At 43.6% G+C, this 17,048-nt stretch overlaps 1 protein-coding gene across 10 annotated transcripts in view; it reads right to left on the bottom strand.

Moving 5' to 3' along the window:
* MLLT3 (MLLT3 super elongation complex subunit) overlaps positions 1-17,048 on the bottom strand; it is a 307,823-nt gene that overhangs the window by 79,282 nt on the left and 211,493 nt on the right. For 9 of the 10 annotated variants that reach the window (XM_019480772.2, XM_014601142.3, XM_019480774.2 and 6 more), the window contains one exon: positions 5,687-5,765. In XM_019480772.2, coding sequence (XP_019336317.1) covers positions 5,687-5,765 — 79 coding nt within the window. Of the gene's footprint in view, positions 1-5,628; positions 5,766-17,048 lie in introns of all 10 variants that reach the window. The other variant, XM_059724669.1, reaches the window with a different exon arrangement.

Raw genomic sequence — 17,048 nt, 5'->3', positions numbered from 1 at the left:
GACAGCTACTTTAAAGGAGGACCAGTAAGGAACAATTTGAGAGAAACATGCCACAGGGAGTTTGATTCTAGAGTACATCATATTTAAACGCACAAAGCAGCCAAGCTGGGCCCACCTGGCCCTGACCAGAAGTCCCAGCAGGGGATCCTGGCCTGGGACCATGTGACTGCACCACACCAGAAACTCAGGCAAACACTGCCCAGTGCAGCAAGCAGGGGGGACACAGCTGCTACCGCCACAGCACAGCCCCAATGGGCGAGCTCGGAGCTGGTGTTGAGCATAGGAAAAATGGCCCCTCCCCTGCCCTGTGGCCGGCGCCCCGTGCTGCAGCCACTCACAGCCAGCGTGGGGCTGCCTGTACCTGCTCAGGACAGCCCTGTGCAGGCTGCAAGTGGCTGCAGCAGGGAGCATCGGCCACAGGGCAGGGAAGGAGCCGCTTTTCTTTGCACTTAGCACCAGCTCATTCCTTGCCGTGGAGCAGGGGTTCAGGACTTCACGCTGCCCCTTACGTGTACCACGGGGCTGGATGGCACTGGGAGTGAGTGGGTACATGGGGCCCACACCGGTGTCCTGGGTCCAGCACCGGTGGGGCCCAGAGCAGGGCAGCAGGAGTATGGGGACACGGCTGGCAGGGGCTCTATGGAGCCAGGCAAGCTCCCCACCCTCCCTGCTGGTGCAGCCCAGCCCGGCCCCCTGCCAGCCTGCACCCAGCTCTGAGCCCCACCGGTGCTAGCCCTGAGACATTGGTCCCAAGACATTGGGACATTGGTCCCAACATGGTGACCAGGGGGTGGGGCACCTGTGAAGGGTCAGGGCTACCCATGCGGCCCTCGACAGCTTGCCAAAACTAGGTAAGCAGACCTCTGCCTGAAATAATTGCCTGCCCTTGCTTTGAAGGGTGCTGTGAGGTGTGAGAAAGTAAGTGAGGTATGACGTAATAAGCAGATGAACTAGGTTCAGGCTTGTCCCAGCACGGACAATCCCCCATCCATACTGCCCAGCCCCTGTGTAAGGAAGTAAGCACTGTGATATACAAATTAGTTTTTGACATTGGTTGCCATTCAATTCACGAAAGTTATGGAGGGGTGCCTCAAGTCCAGTGAGGCTGAGAGCCACTGTTTTAATTAAAAAAACTCAAAGTACATTGCTAATGTAATTGAATTAAGCCTCATAAGACTTTTCCAATGTAGTTAGGTACTGTTACATGAAGTTTGATAAACAGAGAAACTGAGTCAGAGAGAGGTTCTGTCATATAACATCAGAGCTGAAACAAAGCCAGAACTCCTGCTAGGCAAGGGAACAATGGCTGCTCCAGGCACTGGGAGCCAGGCGGACTGAGCAGTGTGGCAAAGTCCCTGCCCACTCCTCACACTGGGGAATCTGTTTTGAGGATTGGGTGGGGAGCAGTGGGAGGCTGCTCCTCCCCTACCCTCCCATAAGCCAAAGTGAGGGGAGCATCTAACCCTCACAGCTTCTCTAGACAAGGATGATTCCATCCTGGGGAAGGCAGGACTGGGAGGAGGTAAACAGCAGCTTCTTTCTCCAGAAGCATTATAAGGGAAGGGGAAGGAGAGGGGAGTGACCAGGGCCGCAGCTCCAGGCACTGCCTTTGGGAGTCAGGGGAAGGGAGGGAAGGTGGCAAGTGCAAAAATAGTCACAACTACAGTGGCAGCTGATCACACTGTTGCAATTGGCACTGCAATAGTTGGCACTGCTCCAACCATTGCACAGCTGCTCAGGGTGTGGAACTGGTCTGGCTTTTCCCACCTTCCCCTGGTCACGGAATGCTTGAGAAACATTTCATAACCACCCGACTCCTGGTCACTGGGAAGAGTCAAGTGGCAGAGAAGCATTTCTTTCTTGGGAGAAAATCTCTTGGAAGTGACTTCTAGCTGATTGGAGGTAGGTTATTTTTCTCTGGGAACAGCCATTTTTGTTCTGGGAGAAGCTGTGTGAGTAACTGTATGAACACAGTTTCTACCAGAAGGCCTGCAGTTCTTCAATAGAAATATAACACCTGTACACAGCCATATGACCAGACTTCCCTAAAGGAGGGGAAACTGTGCCGTGGTTTACATCAATTCTGACAGAAGTCAGGCCAGTGTCATTCTAATTACTTTGGCTGGCAACATCAGTTCTCAAAAATCTTTATTTAAAACAGTGTACAAGTGAGGAAATGCAAGATTTGTTGAAGTTGGCTTGGTTTGAGCAAATTCAAATCAGTGGCTTCTGATCATTATTTACACACCTTGAGGCCTGCTTGGAGTCAAGCCCAGATAGAGCTGATGTGCAGATACCTAGTGGGTCAGGCACTCTAATGCCAGAAGAGGCAACTCCCATGGTAGTACTCATTGCCAGCTGAGGCGCTAATAAGTGCTTGCCACAAGCTAAAGCAGATGATCAGCACTGTCTCTTTTGCCTGTTTAAGATTTACACCAGAGTAAGCTCACCCAATTCAAAATCCTTATTGTTGTACTCTGAATTAATATCTGGTGGTTTGAGCCCTTCTCAGGACTCTTCAGAAGAGAAGCCTTGTTCTCGGCTTTTGATAAGCTTGTGGGAGTCTAGAAATAAATTCTTTCCCTGGCATCTGCATTACTACCACAGGGACTGGAGAAGGAGATACCAGTTGGTCCTGTTGGCCAGCTCCCTCCTTGGTTGTCTATGTGTGCACAGAGTGAGTGGCTGAAGGGCAAAACGGTTGAAGAGAATGAGCAAAAGGACTAATGAAGGGAATTAAGGTGAAACTATGAGAAAGAGGCTATATTTGGAAAGCAAGCAGATAGAGGGAAGATAAGAAAAAGATTAAGAAATTGAATATGTACTGTATAAGAGAGAAATGAAGGATAGAAAGTATGAAAAGGATAGGAACATTTAAAAATAAAGTAAAAATGGACAAAGGAGCTGAAAAATACAGAAGAAAAAGTATAGGAAAGTAAAGTAAGAAAAAAACCAAGAAGCAACAGCAAGTTAAAAAACTAATATAGGATGGAAATTTAACAACATACAAAAATACCTGATCCTTCTCAAAGGTGGGCGCACACAAAAAAACCCGCAAACAAACAAATAAACAAACCCCCCCACATTTATCCATTACTACTCTCTGAGGTATATTATGTTGCAAAGATCTGCAAGGCCACTCTAAGTATCTTGTCCTCCAGTGATCCTTTTTGGATTCACTAGCTGTCCTTAGATAGTTTTGAGTATTTGATTCTCCAGGGAAAGAGAAACTGAAACCAGAGTGTTCTGCTCATCTTCTGCAAACAGCCTGCTTCCCTAGCAATTGCAAAGCTACCTCTTGATAGACTTAAGTGCTGTTACGTTTTTGTGTGTGCATAATGTGTGCAACACAAGACCTTTTTATCTCTACTCTTCCTGGTGTCTCTAGAAGCAATCAGATGGCATTATCTTTAACCCTTCAAAGAGCAGCCAGCTGGCTTGCTCCTCTTCGTTATGAAGAAAGGCCTTCTAGGCCAGACAGGGACATATATCCACCTTTGGTATCTCCAGAGGCAGAAGATATCCTGCCATACAATATTTTCTGTCTTCCATCCCTAGTAGATACATGTGTGTGTTTATGAAGAGACAGACAGGATGATACATTTCTTTAACAGGGAATTCTCAGAACAAAAGATGATTTACTGGCATTTACTGCTGTAGGAATAGAGGCAGGCAGACCACCCACTCCTTGAAGATGCTGGTGGTAGAAGTGTAGGAAGAGAGGCCCAAGACCTATTCTGCAAAAGGCTAAGAACTGGAAGCGTGTTTGTTTCTGAGCCCATGTTAAGTTCAGGAAGGAATGGGCCAACTTGGCACCCCAATAAAATTATTAGAAGAAATTGTGGGAAGGAACAGGAAGGGAGAAAGAAATCTATACCAGCTGCTCAGGTAGGGCAGCCCATACTATCAGGTAGCTTTTCATGAATAGTGTTGCAATATGAAAGGTCTTGCACAGCCTTAATTACAAACCAAATGTCTGAATCCAGTAATGCAACAGCAATCTATTTTCATTTTTGCTGTCTCAGACTAAATCAGGGCACAGACAAAAGAGCAGTTCCCCTGATGTAACTCATAATGCTTTGTAGGAAGCATTCTGAGTTACAACGATCTCCCACACCAAACCAAAGTTAACTCTTGGGTTGGGGAGTTCAGCTGCTGGCTGTGAGCCTATAGCCGGTTTCCCCTAGCAATGGTCTCTCCTCCCTCCCAGCCCAGGTGCTATTTTCAGAATGGGAAGGGGCAAAGGGAGCTAATTCTAGGGGTTCCCCACCCAGGGCTGGAGGGTTAGGTAGGTGGACTTCAGTCCACCCACCCCACCCTCCAGTGCTGGCTGAAAAACCCCAGACTGAACTCCCTCCACTCCATTCCTCCCTTCCATTCTGAAAACAGCTTCAAGGCAGGGAGACAGGCAGACAAGTTACTGAAGACACTATGTTTTGAAATGTCTTCATCTGAACCCTCATGAAATCAGCGTTCAGATTCTCACAAGATTGGGCCCTTTGAAAGAGCTTTGTAGCTATGCACTTCTGTTTGGTCACAGCTATAGACAGCGTTCAGGGACCTGATTGGGCCAATATCATCACTTCTGTCTGCACCTATAGATGTAACACATTGGAAATAATGCTGTCAGAATACATATCTAAATCAGTAATGGTCAGCTTTCTAAAGACAGTTTGATAGATATATGTGCTCTGTTTAGTACCTCAGACAGAAGATTTGATTTTAAAAAGAAATCTAATTTATAATAATTATATTAAAAGCAAAAATATACATTTGAGGTATATGCATGGATAAAATGAAAAAAACCACTTTTAATTAATCAAAAGCCATTCTCCTTGTATTGCTTCCTGTTTTTTTTGGGGGGGGGGGTGGTTAAAACCTGATTAAGAACAATCTTAGTCATACAATCTGATGAAATCAAGAGGAAAAAAGCCAAACTGGAACTGAGTAGTTTAACAGCTCTAAGAGAATAAATCTCAGTTTATTTACACATGAACTGCTTTGGCAGGGGCTTTTGGCAGCAACTCACATTTGTTTACTTAGTTCCGAGGAAGCCAAAAATTATTAGCCAGTAAACCAATACCGATATGTAAAGTCTAATAATTCTCTCTCCTTTTCATGTCAGATTATTATGAAAAGTCAATATTGTTGCTTTTCAACTTCTAAAATATGGAGCCAAAGCCAGGAGGTTAGCCAAGTGCCTTCCAACCTTCCAACTCTTGACAAATTCATTAAAATGGGAAAGGAGTGGGAAGAAACATTCAGCAAGTCACAGAACTGGACCATCAGACAACGGTCCTTCAAAGGGATCCTGACTGGATGTTAGCTGAGTGGGGCTCCAGGCAGGAGTAAAAATCTATGGTTACTCATTCTTCTGCAGATTAGAACCCTAAAAAGGCAAGTTTCTGAAGGGCTAGCAGCTATGAAGTAAGTAGCACACTTTTGATAATATATAACAGAATCAAACTGCTATCTTGTCCCTCTTCCCAATGAGCATAAACATTTATCTTTCATCTTTCATATTTACATATGCCTAGGGGAAAATAGATAAAGCAGAACAGAGGCTAATACATTACTTAAGACCATAAGAGACAGCAGAAAAGTGGTAATGAGATGCCATCTAATTACGTTGTTTGTTGGCCCCTTCATTTCACATTTTTCTCAATTTCTTTTCCTTTTTTGGTACCTTGTTGTCTGCTGTTCTGCGATGGTGTAAAACTGGAGCTGGAACTTGAGCTTGAACTGGCTGGGCTAGGTTGTTCAGACTTAAAAGAACAAGAAACAAAAAACAAAAAAAATAGTAGTAAATACATCTGCTCCAAACTTCATAAAAATGTAGTAATTTGTTTCATGCACTTCTCTGCAATGAAAAAATACCATTATACAGAATAAAATGCAAAGATCATTATTACTGACCACTCCATGGTATCAAGGAGCCAAATAATATACAAATAGCTATGTATACAACACACAGACACACGTGCTTCACTACAGGTGTCATAGAAAGCTTGGTTTGATAAAACCACTAATTATACAGTAAGCTACCCAAGGCTCAGTGTGAAGAGTTATACAGCACAAGTTCATAATGCAAGAGACCTAAGAGTATAATGTGGGCTTACCTAATTGTAGCCAAGGCATTTTCCTAATAAATCATGACACCATAAACTCTAGTGAGCAAGAGGGATCTGAGTAAAGCTTAGACAACTATAGAAGCAAGTTACAGAATCTTATTTATCATTTTCTTATATTAACAGAAACATTATATGCAATTATAAATATACATTTTGGCTCCTATTGTGGTTTCTTCTCATAGCACTACTTTTCCTTTGTAGTGAAAATATATGCACCTTATAGATTTAACCAAAGGAATTTAATTATGCTAGAAGCAAAATTATTCTACATCCATAGGTATTAATAAAGAATGATATACTTTCAATAGAATTATTAAAGCTAGTTGATACCACTGAATAGAGAATTATAAGCCTACAACAGATTTCTACATGTTGTTTAAACAAGTCTTTAGAAAGGATACAACTTTCTATTAAATCCTGTTCAGTACTCAAAAGAATTCTTGTACAATTCCATTGATTTCATTCTTATTAAGATTTTATATGCGTTTCTCCATAAGGCTTTCATTGAGTTCTCATCCCCGTTACCATGGTATATACCTACCTTCATCCACCCACCCACCCACATTCTACAGCTTTGTAGTTTCGGCACCTAAAATGTGATAGAAATGAAGGAAGGAAGTGTATGCTAAATAAATCCATGATAGAGATGGCTAAAAGAAAGGTTTAAAAACCAATTAGACTGAAGAGAATAATGGCTCAAAGGAAGCACAATAACCTGGACAGAGAATTGGACATTCAAACCCCATTAAAAAAAAAAAAAAGAAAAATCTCCCCAACCCTTCATAGAACTTTATTATCATGACATGTTATCCACGTTAAACTGAAATTTTCCAGCTTTTCTTGGCAATGTGTTCTTCCCTGTGATTAATCTACCACTAAATTCCTGTAAAAAAAAGCTAGCAATAATATCTAAATATCTAGCTACTGTAAAACTCTGAGTTAACTTGCACTTTCATGTACACTCATTATATAAGCCCAACAGATTTTTTTTCACCAGAAATCAATCTATTGTTGCCCTTTATAATGAGAAGGCAGATTTACAGCCTTTTGCTGCCTTTTCGCACGATCAGGAAGATGCCTGTTTGGGTAATAGAACATTTCTCTTTTTCTGTGGGTGTTTGGGGCAGCGGGGGAGGAAACTTAACATCTATTCTTCTCAGTCAGACAGATGACATACAAATGTTGGGCCTGAGCTGGCAGAAACGTACAAACTTTATTCAAATATGACTGTTTTCAAAAAACTGTGAACTAAATGGGATTTCCCAACTGTTATGTACATAGTAAGCATTCATAGTATTAGGCCACTAGTGTTACACTCCACTTTCCTTAATATTTTTCCAGTGCTCTTTCATGCAAAAAAGACAAAAAAGAAAACCTGCTGGAAGCAAGGACAGTTAAGGAATGGCATTAAAAACACTTGAAAACTGTAATTAATGTTATCATTAATATTTTTCATCATATAATCATTTATAATGTTAGAAATTGTGCGCAGAGAAAAGGGTTTCCTTTAGCAATATGGGAAGCACAGCCTGTACCTTCGGGTGCCCACAACTTCCCCCATAGTAACTAAGCATGATAGACAAGCTTAACAGCAGACCTGTGCCTTATTTGGTAAAACGTTTTAAAACTTTATTTTGATTGGAGCTTACGCTGCAGGTGAAAGACGAGTTATGCAGTACTAGTAATTTTCCGCTAAAGCTTTGCGCATGCGAAAATCTCATGTAACCAGAGAATATAAATACGTGTGTAAGAGTGCAATCAGGGGCCCTTCTGCCTTTCTAAGGTGGGGGAACCTTCGGCTGAATAAACTGGAAAGACCACACCCTCGTCTCCTGCTTATTTGAGTCTCAGCTGGGAAACGAGCCCCGTTGGGGTCAGGAGTATTCGCAGGTGTTCCCTTTCCAGGTTGGGAGCTTAAGCGAATAATTTCTCCGACAAATTTGGCAAGCCAGGCAGGAGCATCCAGCTCGTCATGTTGCCGCTGCCGCCTGAACCCAACCCCCGGCTGGCCATAACAGAGGTGAGTTCACCATGGGAATCTTGGGTTGAGGCTGCAGACACGGCAGGACGATAAGGTGACTCCTTCAATTTTACTGGCACAGTGTAGTTTTTTATATGTTGTGTATGTTTTGTCTAATGTGTTATAGGCCAGTCTGCTCTCCGGTTCCTCAGACCTGGGCACACAGGCAATTTTAGTTAATTGCCTGTTTGACTCTTTTGAGCCAATAAATCTGTGTGGCGCATTTTATGTCTCCATTCGCGCACTGAGGAACCGTCTCTGTCTTTGACCTTCTAACTGGATAAGTCCTCCAACCTGTTTGAGGCATCCTAGAACCTGCCTTTCCAGATCGGTTAGGTCTAGGGTAGCCAAGAAAGCAGGGTCCTTGGGGAGATTTATAGTGTATCAGGTTATCTGGGAAAAGGGACATCCGCCAAGAGTGACGATGGGACAGAAACACTCAGTTCCCACTAGTAGTCCTCTTGGAGAATTGTTAAGTAACTGGAAAAAGTTATCTGGACATGGCCAATTGAGTAAGAAGCGCGCTATAGCCTTATGCACTAGTGTCTGGCCTGGCTATACTTATGAGAACCCTGACCTCCAGTGGCCAGTGTTGGGATTCCTCAGTGTTGATAAGTTAAGGTACCTGAAGGGGTTCCTGGAGGAACCCCACCCTCGACAAATGGATTATTGGTATCTCTGGCGTGATCTGACGGATTTGATCCCACAAGTGAATCAATCCTTTCTAGCCGCCCAGAAATGCCAAACAAACCTGTCTCCTCCCCCTTACCCTCACTCCACTGCTTCAGAAACAGATGATTGGCAGCCCACTATGCCACCACCTGTGACTGAGGGACCAGTCTTAATAAACCTGGCCGCCTCAGCCATGGCCCCTCCGGCACCTCCTACCCCTCTATCAGGCTCCTCTCCTCCTCCAATAGGAGTGTCTGGGTCTATACCTGCACCCCCGGAGCCTACTTTCAGTCCCATAGCAGGACATACTAGGCAGCATTTACAGATGCCTCTCAGGCAGTATCCTGTGCCCACCGCCGACGGGATCCAGTATCCGTATACCCATATTCCCTTTACTCCCCAAGATCTTCAGGCATGGCAACTGGGGACACCAAAGTTCCGAGACGATCCAGAGGCCGTTAGATGGAAGATACAGGCCATCATTTCCACACACAACCCCACATGGGTAGACACAAATCAACTCTTAGATACACTGTTAACCTCTGCCGAGAAATTAGATATAATAAATCAAGGAAACCAATGGCAACAGGAAGACTTGGGAAATAGAGTCCCTTGGCTGACCCAAATTGGGAAATAAACGGAGATAATCATGAAAGAGGAAAATTACAATTAGCTAGACAGACCTTATTAGAAGGAATGAACAGAGCAGGACGCAAAACCACTGACTGGACCAAGGTGACTTCTGTAGTACAAGGTCCAAATGAGCATCCACAAGGCATCCACAGCAGGCTGCTGAAAGCCATTGCAACCCACGGAGGAAGTTTCAACATACAGGCTCTGCAAAATCAAACCATTGTAGCATCCACTTTTGTAGGGGGTTGTGTATCGGATATTAAAAAATACAGAGTCAAATATAACCCTGATTGGAACACGAAAACTATACAACAATTAGTAGATTTAGCTAATCACGCCTTCGATCGGACACCGGAAGTTCAAAGGCTGAAAAATTAAAAATGAAGCAACAGGAAGCTAAATTTTTGGCTGCTGCTCTCAGCTCTCAGTTCCAGTTGAAGAAAAGAGGAAGAGGCAGAGGAAGTTATAGGGAGTACCAAGGGAGGTCTAATACCCCAAGGGAATCGGCCCCCGATGATATGTGTAATTATTGCAAACAAATGGGGCATTGGAAACCAGAGTGCCCGAACTGCCCTAGGGGACCCCCCCCCCTTATGGAGGAAGAAAGTGGGGAACCCAGGGAAATAACCAGGCTGCAAGCACCGATCCTACAGATCCCTGGATCCAAGGCTTGCAACAGGACATAGATGACTCCCAATGAAATGAGGGGGGGGCTCTTCCACATGATGTATCTGGGGGAATTTTCATCTTTTGAGTATACCTGTGCCCCTTCATCCCCTTATGTCCCACTTCAAGTAGCAGGAAAGATTTAGAAGTGTCTTATAGATATGGGAGCAGATTTATCCTCACTGGGAGAATCTCCAAAAAGGACGGGAATTGCGGTCTCAGGAACTGAAAAAATTATGGGAGTAACTGGGAAATCTATGCGAGTGCCCCGCGGCGCTGAGACACAAGTGCAGATAGGACCCTTGACTATTAATCATGCCTTCCTATTAGCTGAGGGAACTCCAGTGCACCTCCTGGGAAGAGATTTACTCAGTAAACTGCAGGCTACCATTAAATGCTCTCCAAACGGTATCACTCTCGCCTTGCCGGCGCATTGGATGGAGCACCTTCAGATGGCATTGTTGCCCAACCCAGAAAACTCTCCACTCCCGTCGGATCTGAATGAGTTACCGCGTTCCTTGTGGGGCTGGGAAGTTACTAAGGTAGGTCTCCTGCAGTCTGCAGAGCCTGTTCGCAACAAGGTAAAGCCTGGTCCGCCGCCCTCAGTCCCTCAATACTCGATACCACAGGAGGCAATAAAGGGTCTACAACCACTTATAGACAGTTATCTGCAACAAGGCATTTTGAGAGAATGTACCTCACCTTGCAATACCCCAGTATTGCCAGTAAAGAAGCCTAAACTTGATGCAGAAGGAAACCCTGTCTACCATTTTGTGCAAGACCTGCGAGTTATCAACAACTATGTGGTACCCAGGCACCCAGTAGTACCTAACCCAGCCACCATAATTACTTTGATCCCAGTGACTGCTACTTGCTGAACAGTTATAGATCTTTGTGCAGGCTTCTTCAGCATTCCCGTTTATAAAGACTCTCAGTATCTATTTGCCTTTACGTGGGAGAACCGGTAGCTATGCTGGACCCACCTTCCCCAGGGATACGTGGAATCCCCCACCTTGTTTTCACAGATATTGCATAGAGACCTATCTGCTATTATTCTGGGACCCAACTCTGCTCTAGTTCAGTATGTTGATGACCTGCTTTTAGTCTGCCTGTCGGAACAACAATGTAAGCGCAACACGCTGACTTTACTCCAGGGATTGTCTGCCAGAGGTCATAAGGTATCCCCAACAAAACTTCAGTACTGTCTGCCAGAAGTGGAGTATTTAGGGTATATTATTGGTCCAGGTGTCCGTAAGCTATCACCTAAACGCATCAAAGCAATACAAGATCTGCCCATACCGAAAAATAAACGGCAAGTGCGAGCCTTACTGGGCATGGCGGGCTTCTGCCGACAGTGGATTCCAGCATATGGAGAGATGGTCAGACCATTAGTAGAAGCTAAGATAAAAGAAGCCCCAGAAGTGATTGTTTGGACTCCTGCATTAAATAAAGCATTCCATGAGCTTAAGCATTCACTCATGGTCACTCCAGCCCTAGGATTACCAGACTAGCAGAAACCTTATTCCTTATAACCTTATACCTTATTCACTCATGAGAATTGAGGCATTGCTTCAAGTGTCTTAACTCAGCCGTGGGGAATTTCCAACCGTCCCATAGCATACTACTCTGCTCAGCTAGATCCTGTAGCAAGAGCAGCAGTTCCTTGTCTTAGAGTAGTTGCGGCTGCCGCCGTGTTAGTTCAAAAAGCTCAAGATTTAGTGGTTCAAGTGCCTCACGCGGTAGAAGCTCTCCTATTACAACACAACACCCAACACTTTTCTAACCAGCGTCTGAACAGATATGAAGTACTGATGTTAGCAGCAGAAAATGTGCAACTTCAGTGATGTACAGTTCTAAATCCAGCTACTTTACTTCCGAATCCTGAGGATGGGGACCCTCATCACGACTGCTGTCAGTTGGTAGAGGCCCAAGAGAAACTTTGTTCTGATTTATCAGACGTCCCCTTAAGTAATCCTGATTATGTGCTTTTCACTGATGGCTCTTCATTTGTTTGAGAAGGAATTAGGCACGCAGGATATGCAGTTGTTACCCATCATTGGGTGTGGGAAGCGCAACCTCTGCCGGCAGGGACCAGCGCCCAGGCCGCTGAGCTAGTGGCACTCCGATGTGCATGCGAATTGGCCACAGCCTCCCAGCTCACTATCTATACTGACTCTAAATATGCTTTTGGGACCTGTCATGCGATAGGACAGTTATGGCGATAAAGAGGTTTTATCACGTCCTCTGGTCATGCAATCAGTAATGCTACTGAAGTCCAAGAACTACTAAAGGCTATCATGTTACCGGCTGAAATAGCGGTAATACACTGTCCCGGACATTCCAGAGAGGACTCCGAAATTGCTAAAGGAAACCATCTTGCAGATGCTGCCGCTAGAGCTGCTGCATTACAGACTAAAGAAAGCCTCTTCGCATCTTAAGTTGTTCTTCCACCCTTGTCCGTTGTTTATGACAAAATCCCAGCAGATGAAATTTCCACAGGGACCCAAAAGTGGCAAGCTGTGCAAGGAAAAGATGAAGTGTGGTGTGTGCCAGACGGCAGATCAATTGCTCCTCGCACCTTGCTCCGAACTCTGGCTCAAGATGCCCACAGATACAGCCACTTGGGAAAAGGAGAAATAGCAGAACAGGACCTATCCACCTGGTTTGCCCCAGGTATACATTTAGAAGCTGCTCAAATAACTTTGCAATGTTCGGAGTGCAGAGCCTTCAACAAGTATGGGGGGCACAAAAAACTACGAGGGGCCTGACCATGGGCATATTTACCCTTTGAAAAACTGCAAATTGACTATATGGATTTGAGCAAGGCTGGAAATTTCAAGCACTGTCTAGTGGTAGTAGATCAAATAACAGGATGGCCAGAAGCTTTCCCCACTCAAAAAGCAGATTCAGTGGCAGTAGTTAAACACTTATTAAAAGAAATAATTCCACGTTTCGGTATTCCAGAAGAGATAAACTCTGACCGAGGAACTCATTTTACGGAAACTGTTTTAAAAGAAGTCTACAGAGTTCTTGGAATAGCAGCGCACTTCCACACACCCTATCACCCCCAGTCCTCGGGTCAGGTAGAGTGTATGAATCAGAGTATAAAATCCCTTTTAGGAAAGATCTGCTCCCAAACCAAATTGAAATGGCCAGATGCTTTACCAATAGTGCTGTTCGCTATAAGAACCAAGCCCAAGCGACCTCTCAACCTTTCCCCCTATGAGTTATTGTTTGGTCATGCTCCTATTACATATAAAAGATGGGAAAATCCGCATGTTAGTCTACTCGGGGGGGATGAAGCTTTAACTAGTTATGTTTTATCCTTACAGGAGTCTCTCCAGAGTTTACACAGGTCAGCTGCTTTAGCTCAGCCCGTACATTTGGACTGTAATCTTCACCCCTATCGACCAGGAAGCTGGGTTTGGGTGAAACAACATCGGTGAAAAAACACCTTGGCTCCAGTCTGGGAAGGTCCATATCAAGTTCTCCTTACTAAGCACACTGCTGTGAAAATTGTCGAGAAAGAAAGCTGGATTCATCACAGTCACCTCAAACCTGGCACCGAACCCAGTTCTGAAAACGAGACATTGGCAAGTCACGACCAACCGACCTCTGTTCCACCCCTGTGGCTAAAAAGAATCGGAGAATCGTGGACTGTCCAGACTCCTTAACAGGAATGCAAGAACTTTTAATATATGTGTTTTTAGGATTGCTTTGTATTACCTTTCTTGTCATATTTTGTGTTTGTATTTCACTGTGGAAGTAGGGGAAATTATAAGTTAATAATGGCATTTCAGTGGGTTATCCTGACAGGATTATTGCTCGGGGCACATAGGACAAACGCCTATTTGTGGGAAAGTGATACAGAACAAGAAGGTCAGTGGAAAGATAATAGTTACCCGATTTCCACTATAGCCATAGCGCAGGCCCTAAATTTATCTGATTGCTGGATATGTGGCAAACAGCCCCCTTCCACTAACTTTCCACCCTATCCTTTAATCCCCTGGGAAGGAAACTTCTCTAGTCCAGAATGGATACAGATAAAATTGGAGTGAGTACCTGGCAAAGTAACCCTTACTTTAAAGAAGTAGTGTTCTCAGATGTCATGTTATCGGCCCAAGTGTGTTGGGAAAATCCTCGTGGAAAAGGGAAGAGATTTTTAGGATGGCAGCCAAGTTGTAAACTAACCATTAATGCCACACACCTAATATGGCCAAACAATACTGCAGTAGGGGCCAAGGAAGCTGAAATAAAAGGGTACCTCCTCTGGAATGTCTCTGCCCCCTGCAGCTCCTTACAGCTTCCTTATGTATAGCGGTTTATGGAAGGTTCTATAGGATGTTCCACTTCTAATAAAACTTGGAGCCATAACTGTGCCCTATCTTGCATACATTGCTCTTTAAAAAAAAGAAAAAAAATGAATTGTTCATATGTTGATAACCTTACTTCCCAAAGTAGCTCAATCTATTGCCCTGAAAACCCTCACCCCCGCAATTATGTTCTGACGGGACATTTTATTATTTGTGGTACCAAAGCCTATACCAGCCTACCACAGCTTTGGGCAGGGCGATGTACTTTTGGAGGAGCCTTCCTTGAGCCTGGGGCTATCATTACCCATACAGAACTACCAACTGTCTGGCCAAAACGACAAAAACGGGATTGGAATAGCTTTTGGCAAGGTGTAGCCCATTTCATAGGTGTCTCGACTCCTTTCTTTGGAAATTTCTATTTAGATCACCGCATCAGCCAATTAGCACATGCATTGGAGCTTGTTGCCAATAGCACAGCAGAGAGCATTGAATTATTGCAAGGACAGGCCTCTGCCAACCATGCTATGACTTTAGAAAGTTGCCTAGTATTAGAGTATTTGTTAGCTAGAGAAGGAGGGGTATGTGCTTTAATCACAGGAGGACCCTGCTGCACCTACATTCCTGACCACACTGACAATATAACTGCCGTAGTAAAAACAATTCGAGACACAGCACGATGGGTAAACTCTTTGCGAAGTCAGTCAGTAATGGAATGGATCGCCTCAAGTCTAGGAACGTGGGGAAGGTATATCTTAGAATACATTTTGTGGGGATTAGGAATTTTCTTAGTTATTATTTTAGTAATTGCTGTAATTAAAGCATGTGTAGTTCGCGTTATGCAAAAAGTAATTCATCTCAATGTCATGCAAGCCTGGGAAATGGCCAGCAGGCCACAGGCCTTTGGCCATAAGGGGGGATTGTTAGAAATTGTGCGTGGAGAAAGGGGTTTCCTTTAGCAATACGGGAAGCACAGCCTGTACCTTCAGGTGCCCACAACTTCCCCCATAGTAACTAAGCATGATAGACAAGCTTAACAGCAGACCTGTGCCTTATTTGGTAAAACATTTTAAAACTTTATTTTGATTGGAGCTTACGCTGCAGGTGAAAGACGAGCTATGCAGTACTAGTAATTTTCCGCTAAAGCTTTGCGCATGCGAAAATCTCATGTAACCAGAGAATATAAATACGTGTGTAAGAGTGCAACCAGGGACCCCTCTGCCTTTCTAAGGTGGGGGAACCTTCGGCTGAATAAACTGGAAAGACCACACCCTCGTCTCCTGCTTATTTGAGTCTCAGCTGGGAAACGAGCCCCGTTGGGGTCAGGAGTATTCGCAGGTGTTCCCTTTCCAGGTTGGGAGCTTAAGTGAATAATTTCTCCGACAATAACAATGTAAAATAAAACTATAACAGGGAGCATAAACTAGAGACACCAACATTCTGGAAAGAAGTTTCAGGTTCTTGCCGCAAGTATTTCATTTATCTTCCAGTATCTACTTTTTGCAACACAGTAACTTGTCAACAAGTGGTTTCATTGGGTTTCCATGCATTTTTATTTTTTCTAATGCTTCACTAATTGTTTTTAGAGAGAACTTTTAACTTATATGGACTAATTGCAAATTCTAAGCTTCCACTTTAAAAAAAAAAAATCACAGCAAGATATACAGATTTGATTTAGAATATTTTAGCTGTGTATGCTGTCACAAAATGTGATGTTACATGCCTTACAATTTGTTTAAGACACTTTTACTGTTTTGTTTGTGGATTAACCTTCTAGTCATTCAATACTCTAATAATTATGTAGGCTAAGATCTTACTAATACTTTCTAACACTGCTACGGATATTGTGCTCCACTGCCAAATAATTGTCATTACTGGAACTACAAGCACCAACAAGCACAACTCCCAGCAGTAAGTGTTTACAGGATCAGGAACTAGGGGTAGAACACGTGTTTATTTTTATAAATTCACTGTATTTATCTTTCTGATATTAAGGGATACAATATTCCTCTGCTTCAACTAAAATGGGATCTAAACCACTTCGAGAAATCAAACAGGAACAGTGAACAGTCACTCAGCACAAGAAGATAAGCCTTCCTTTTAAAATATTACTTAATGCTACCTTGAACTCATTCATATTATGTGCTTTTAACTTTAGGAACTTATTTCATGTGAAGGACTGGCAGTTGAGTATTACCTTCTTGAAACTAAAGTTCACTTTAACAGTTCTGAGAAATCCTTGGAGAGAGAGAAAGAGCTGCTTTTAACACATAAGAATGATTATTATAAGTTTGCATTTTAGAAGAAACTGAAAATGTCTTCCATATATGAATATGGATTAGTGTCTGCTGGGCTGACACTTCTTGTTATCAGAGGCTATCTTTTGTCACTTAAGCAATGCTTTTTGACAGTTTTACAGGCTGTTATCCCAAGGATTTTAATATTTATGGCTTTATTCACTTGGGCTTTCTGCTCTTATCCACTGATTACTAATCACCAAATAGATTTTTTTATGGGACTGAAATTAGCTAAAAGGATGTCCTCCAACAATGAAAGCTCAGGATGGTACCAGCAAAAGGTTCTCTGAGATGTCCTTATCCTGTTTTACTCATTTTC

Source organism: Alligator mississippiensis, chromosome 3, assembly GCF_030867095.1.
Source record: "Alligator mississippiensis isolate rAllMis1 chromosome 3, rAllMis1, whole genome shotgun sequence".
Classification (NCBI taxonomy): domain Eukaryota; kingdom Metazoa; phylum Chordata; order Crocodylia; family Alligatoridae; genus Alligator; species Alligator mississippiensis.
Note: the sequence above shows the minus strand (reverse complement) of the source record. Positions and strands in the feature narration are given on the sequence as shown.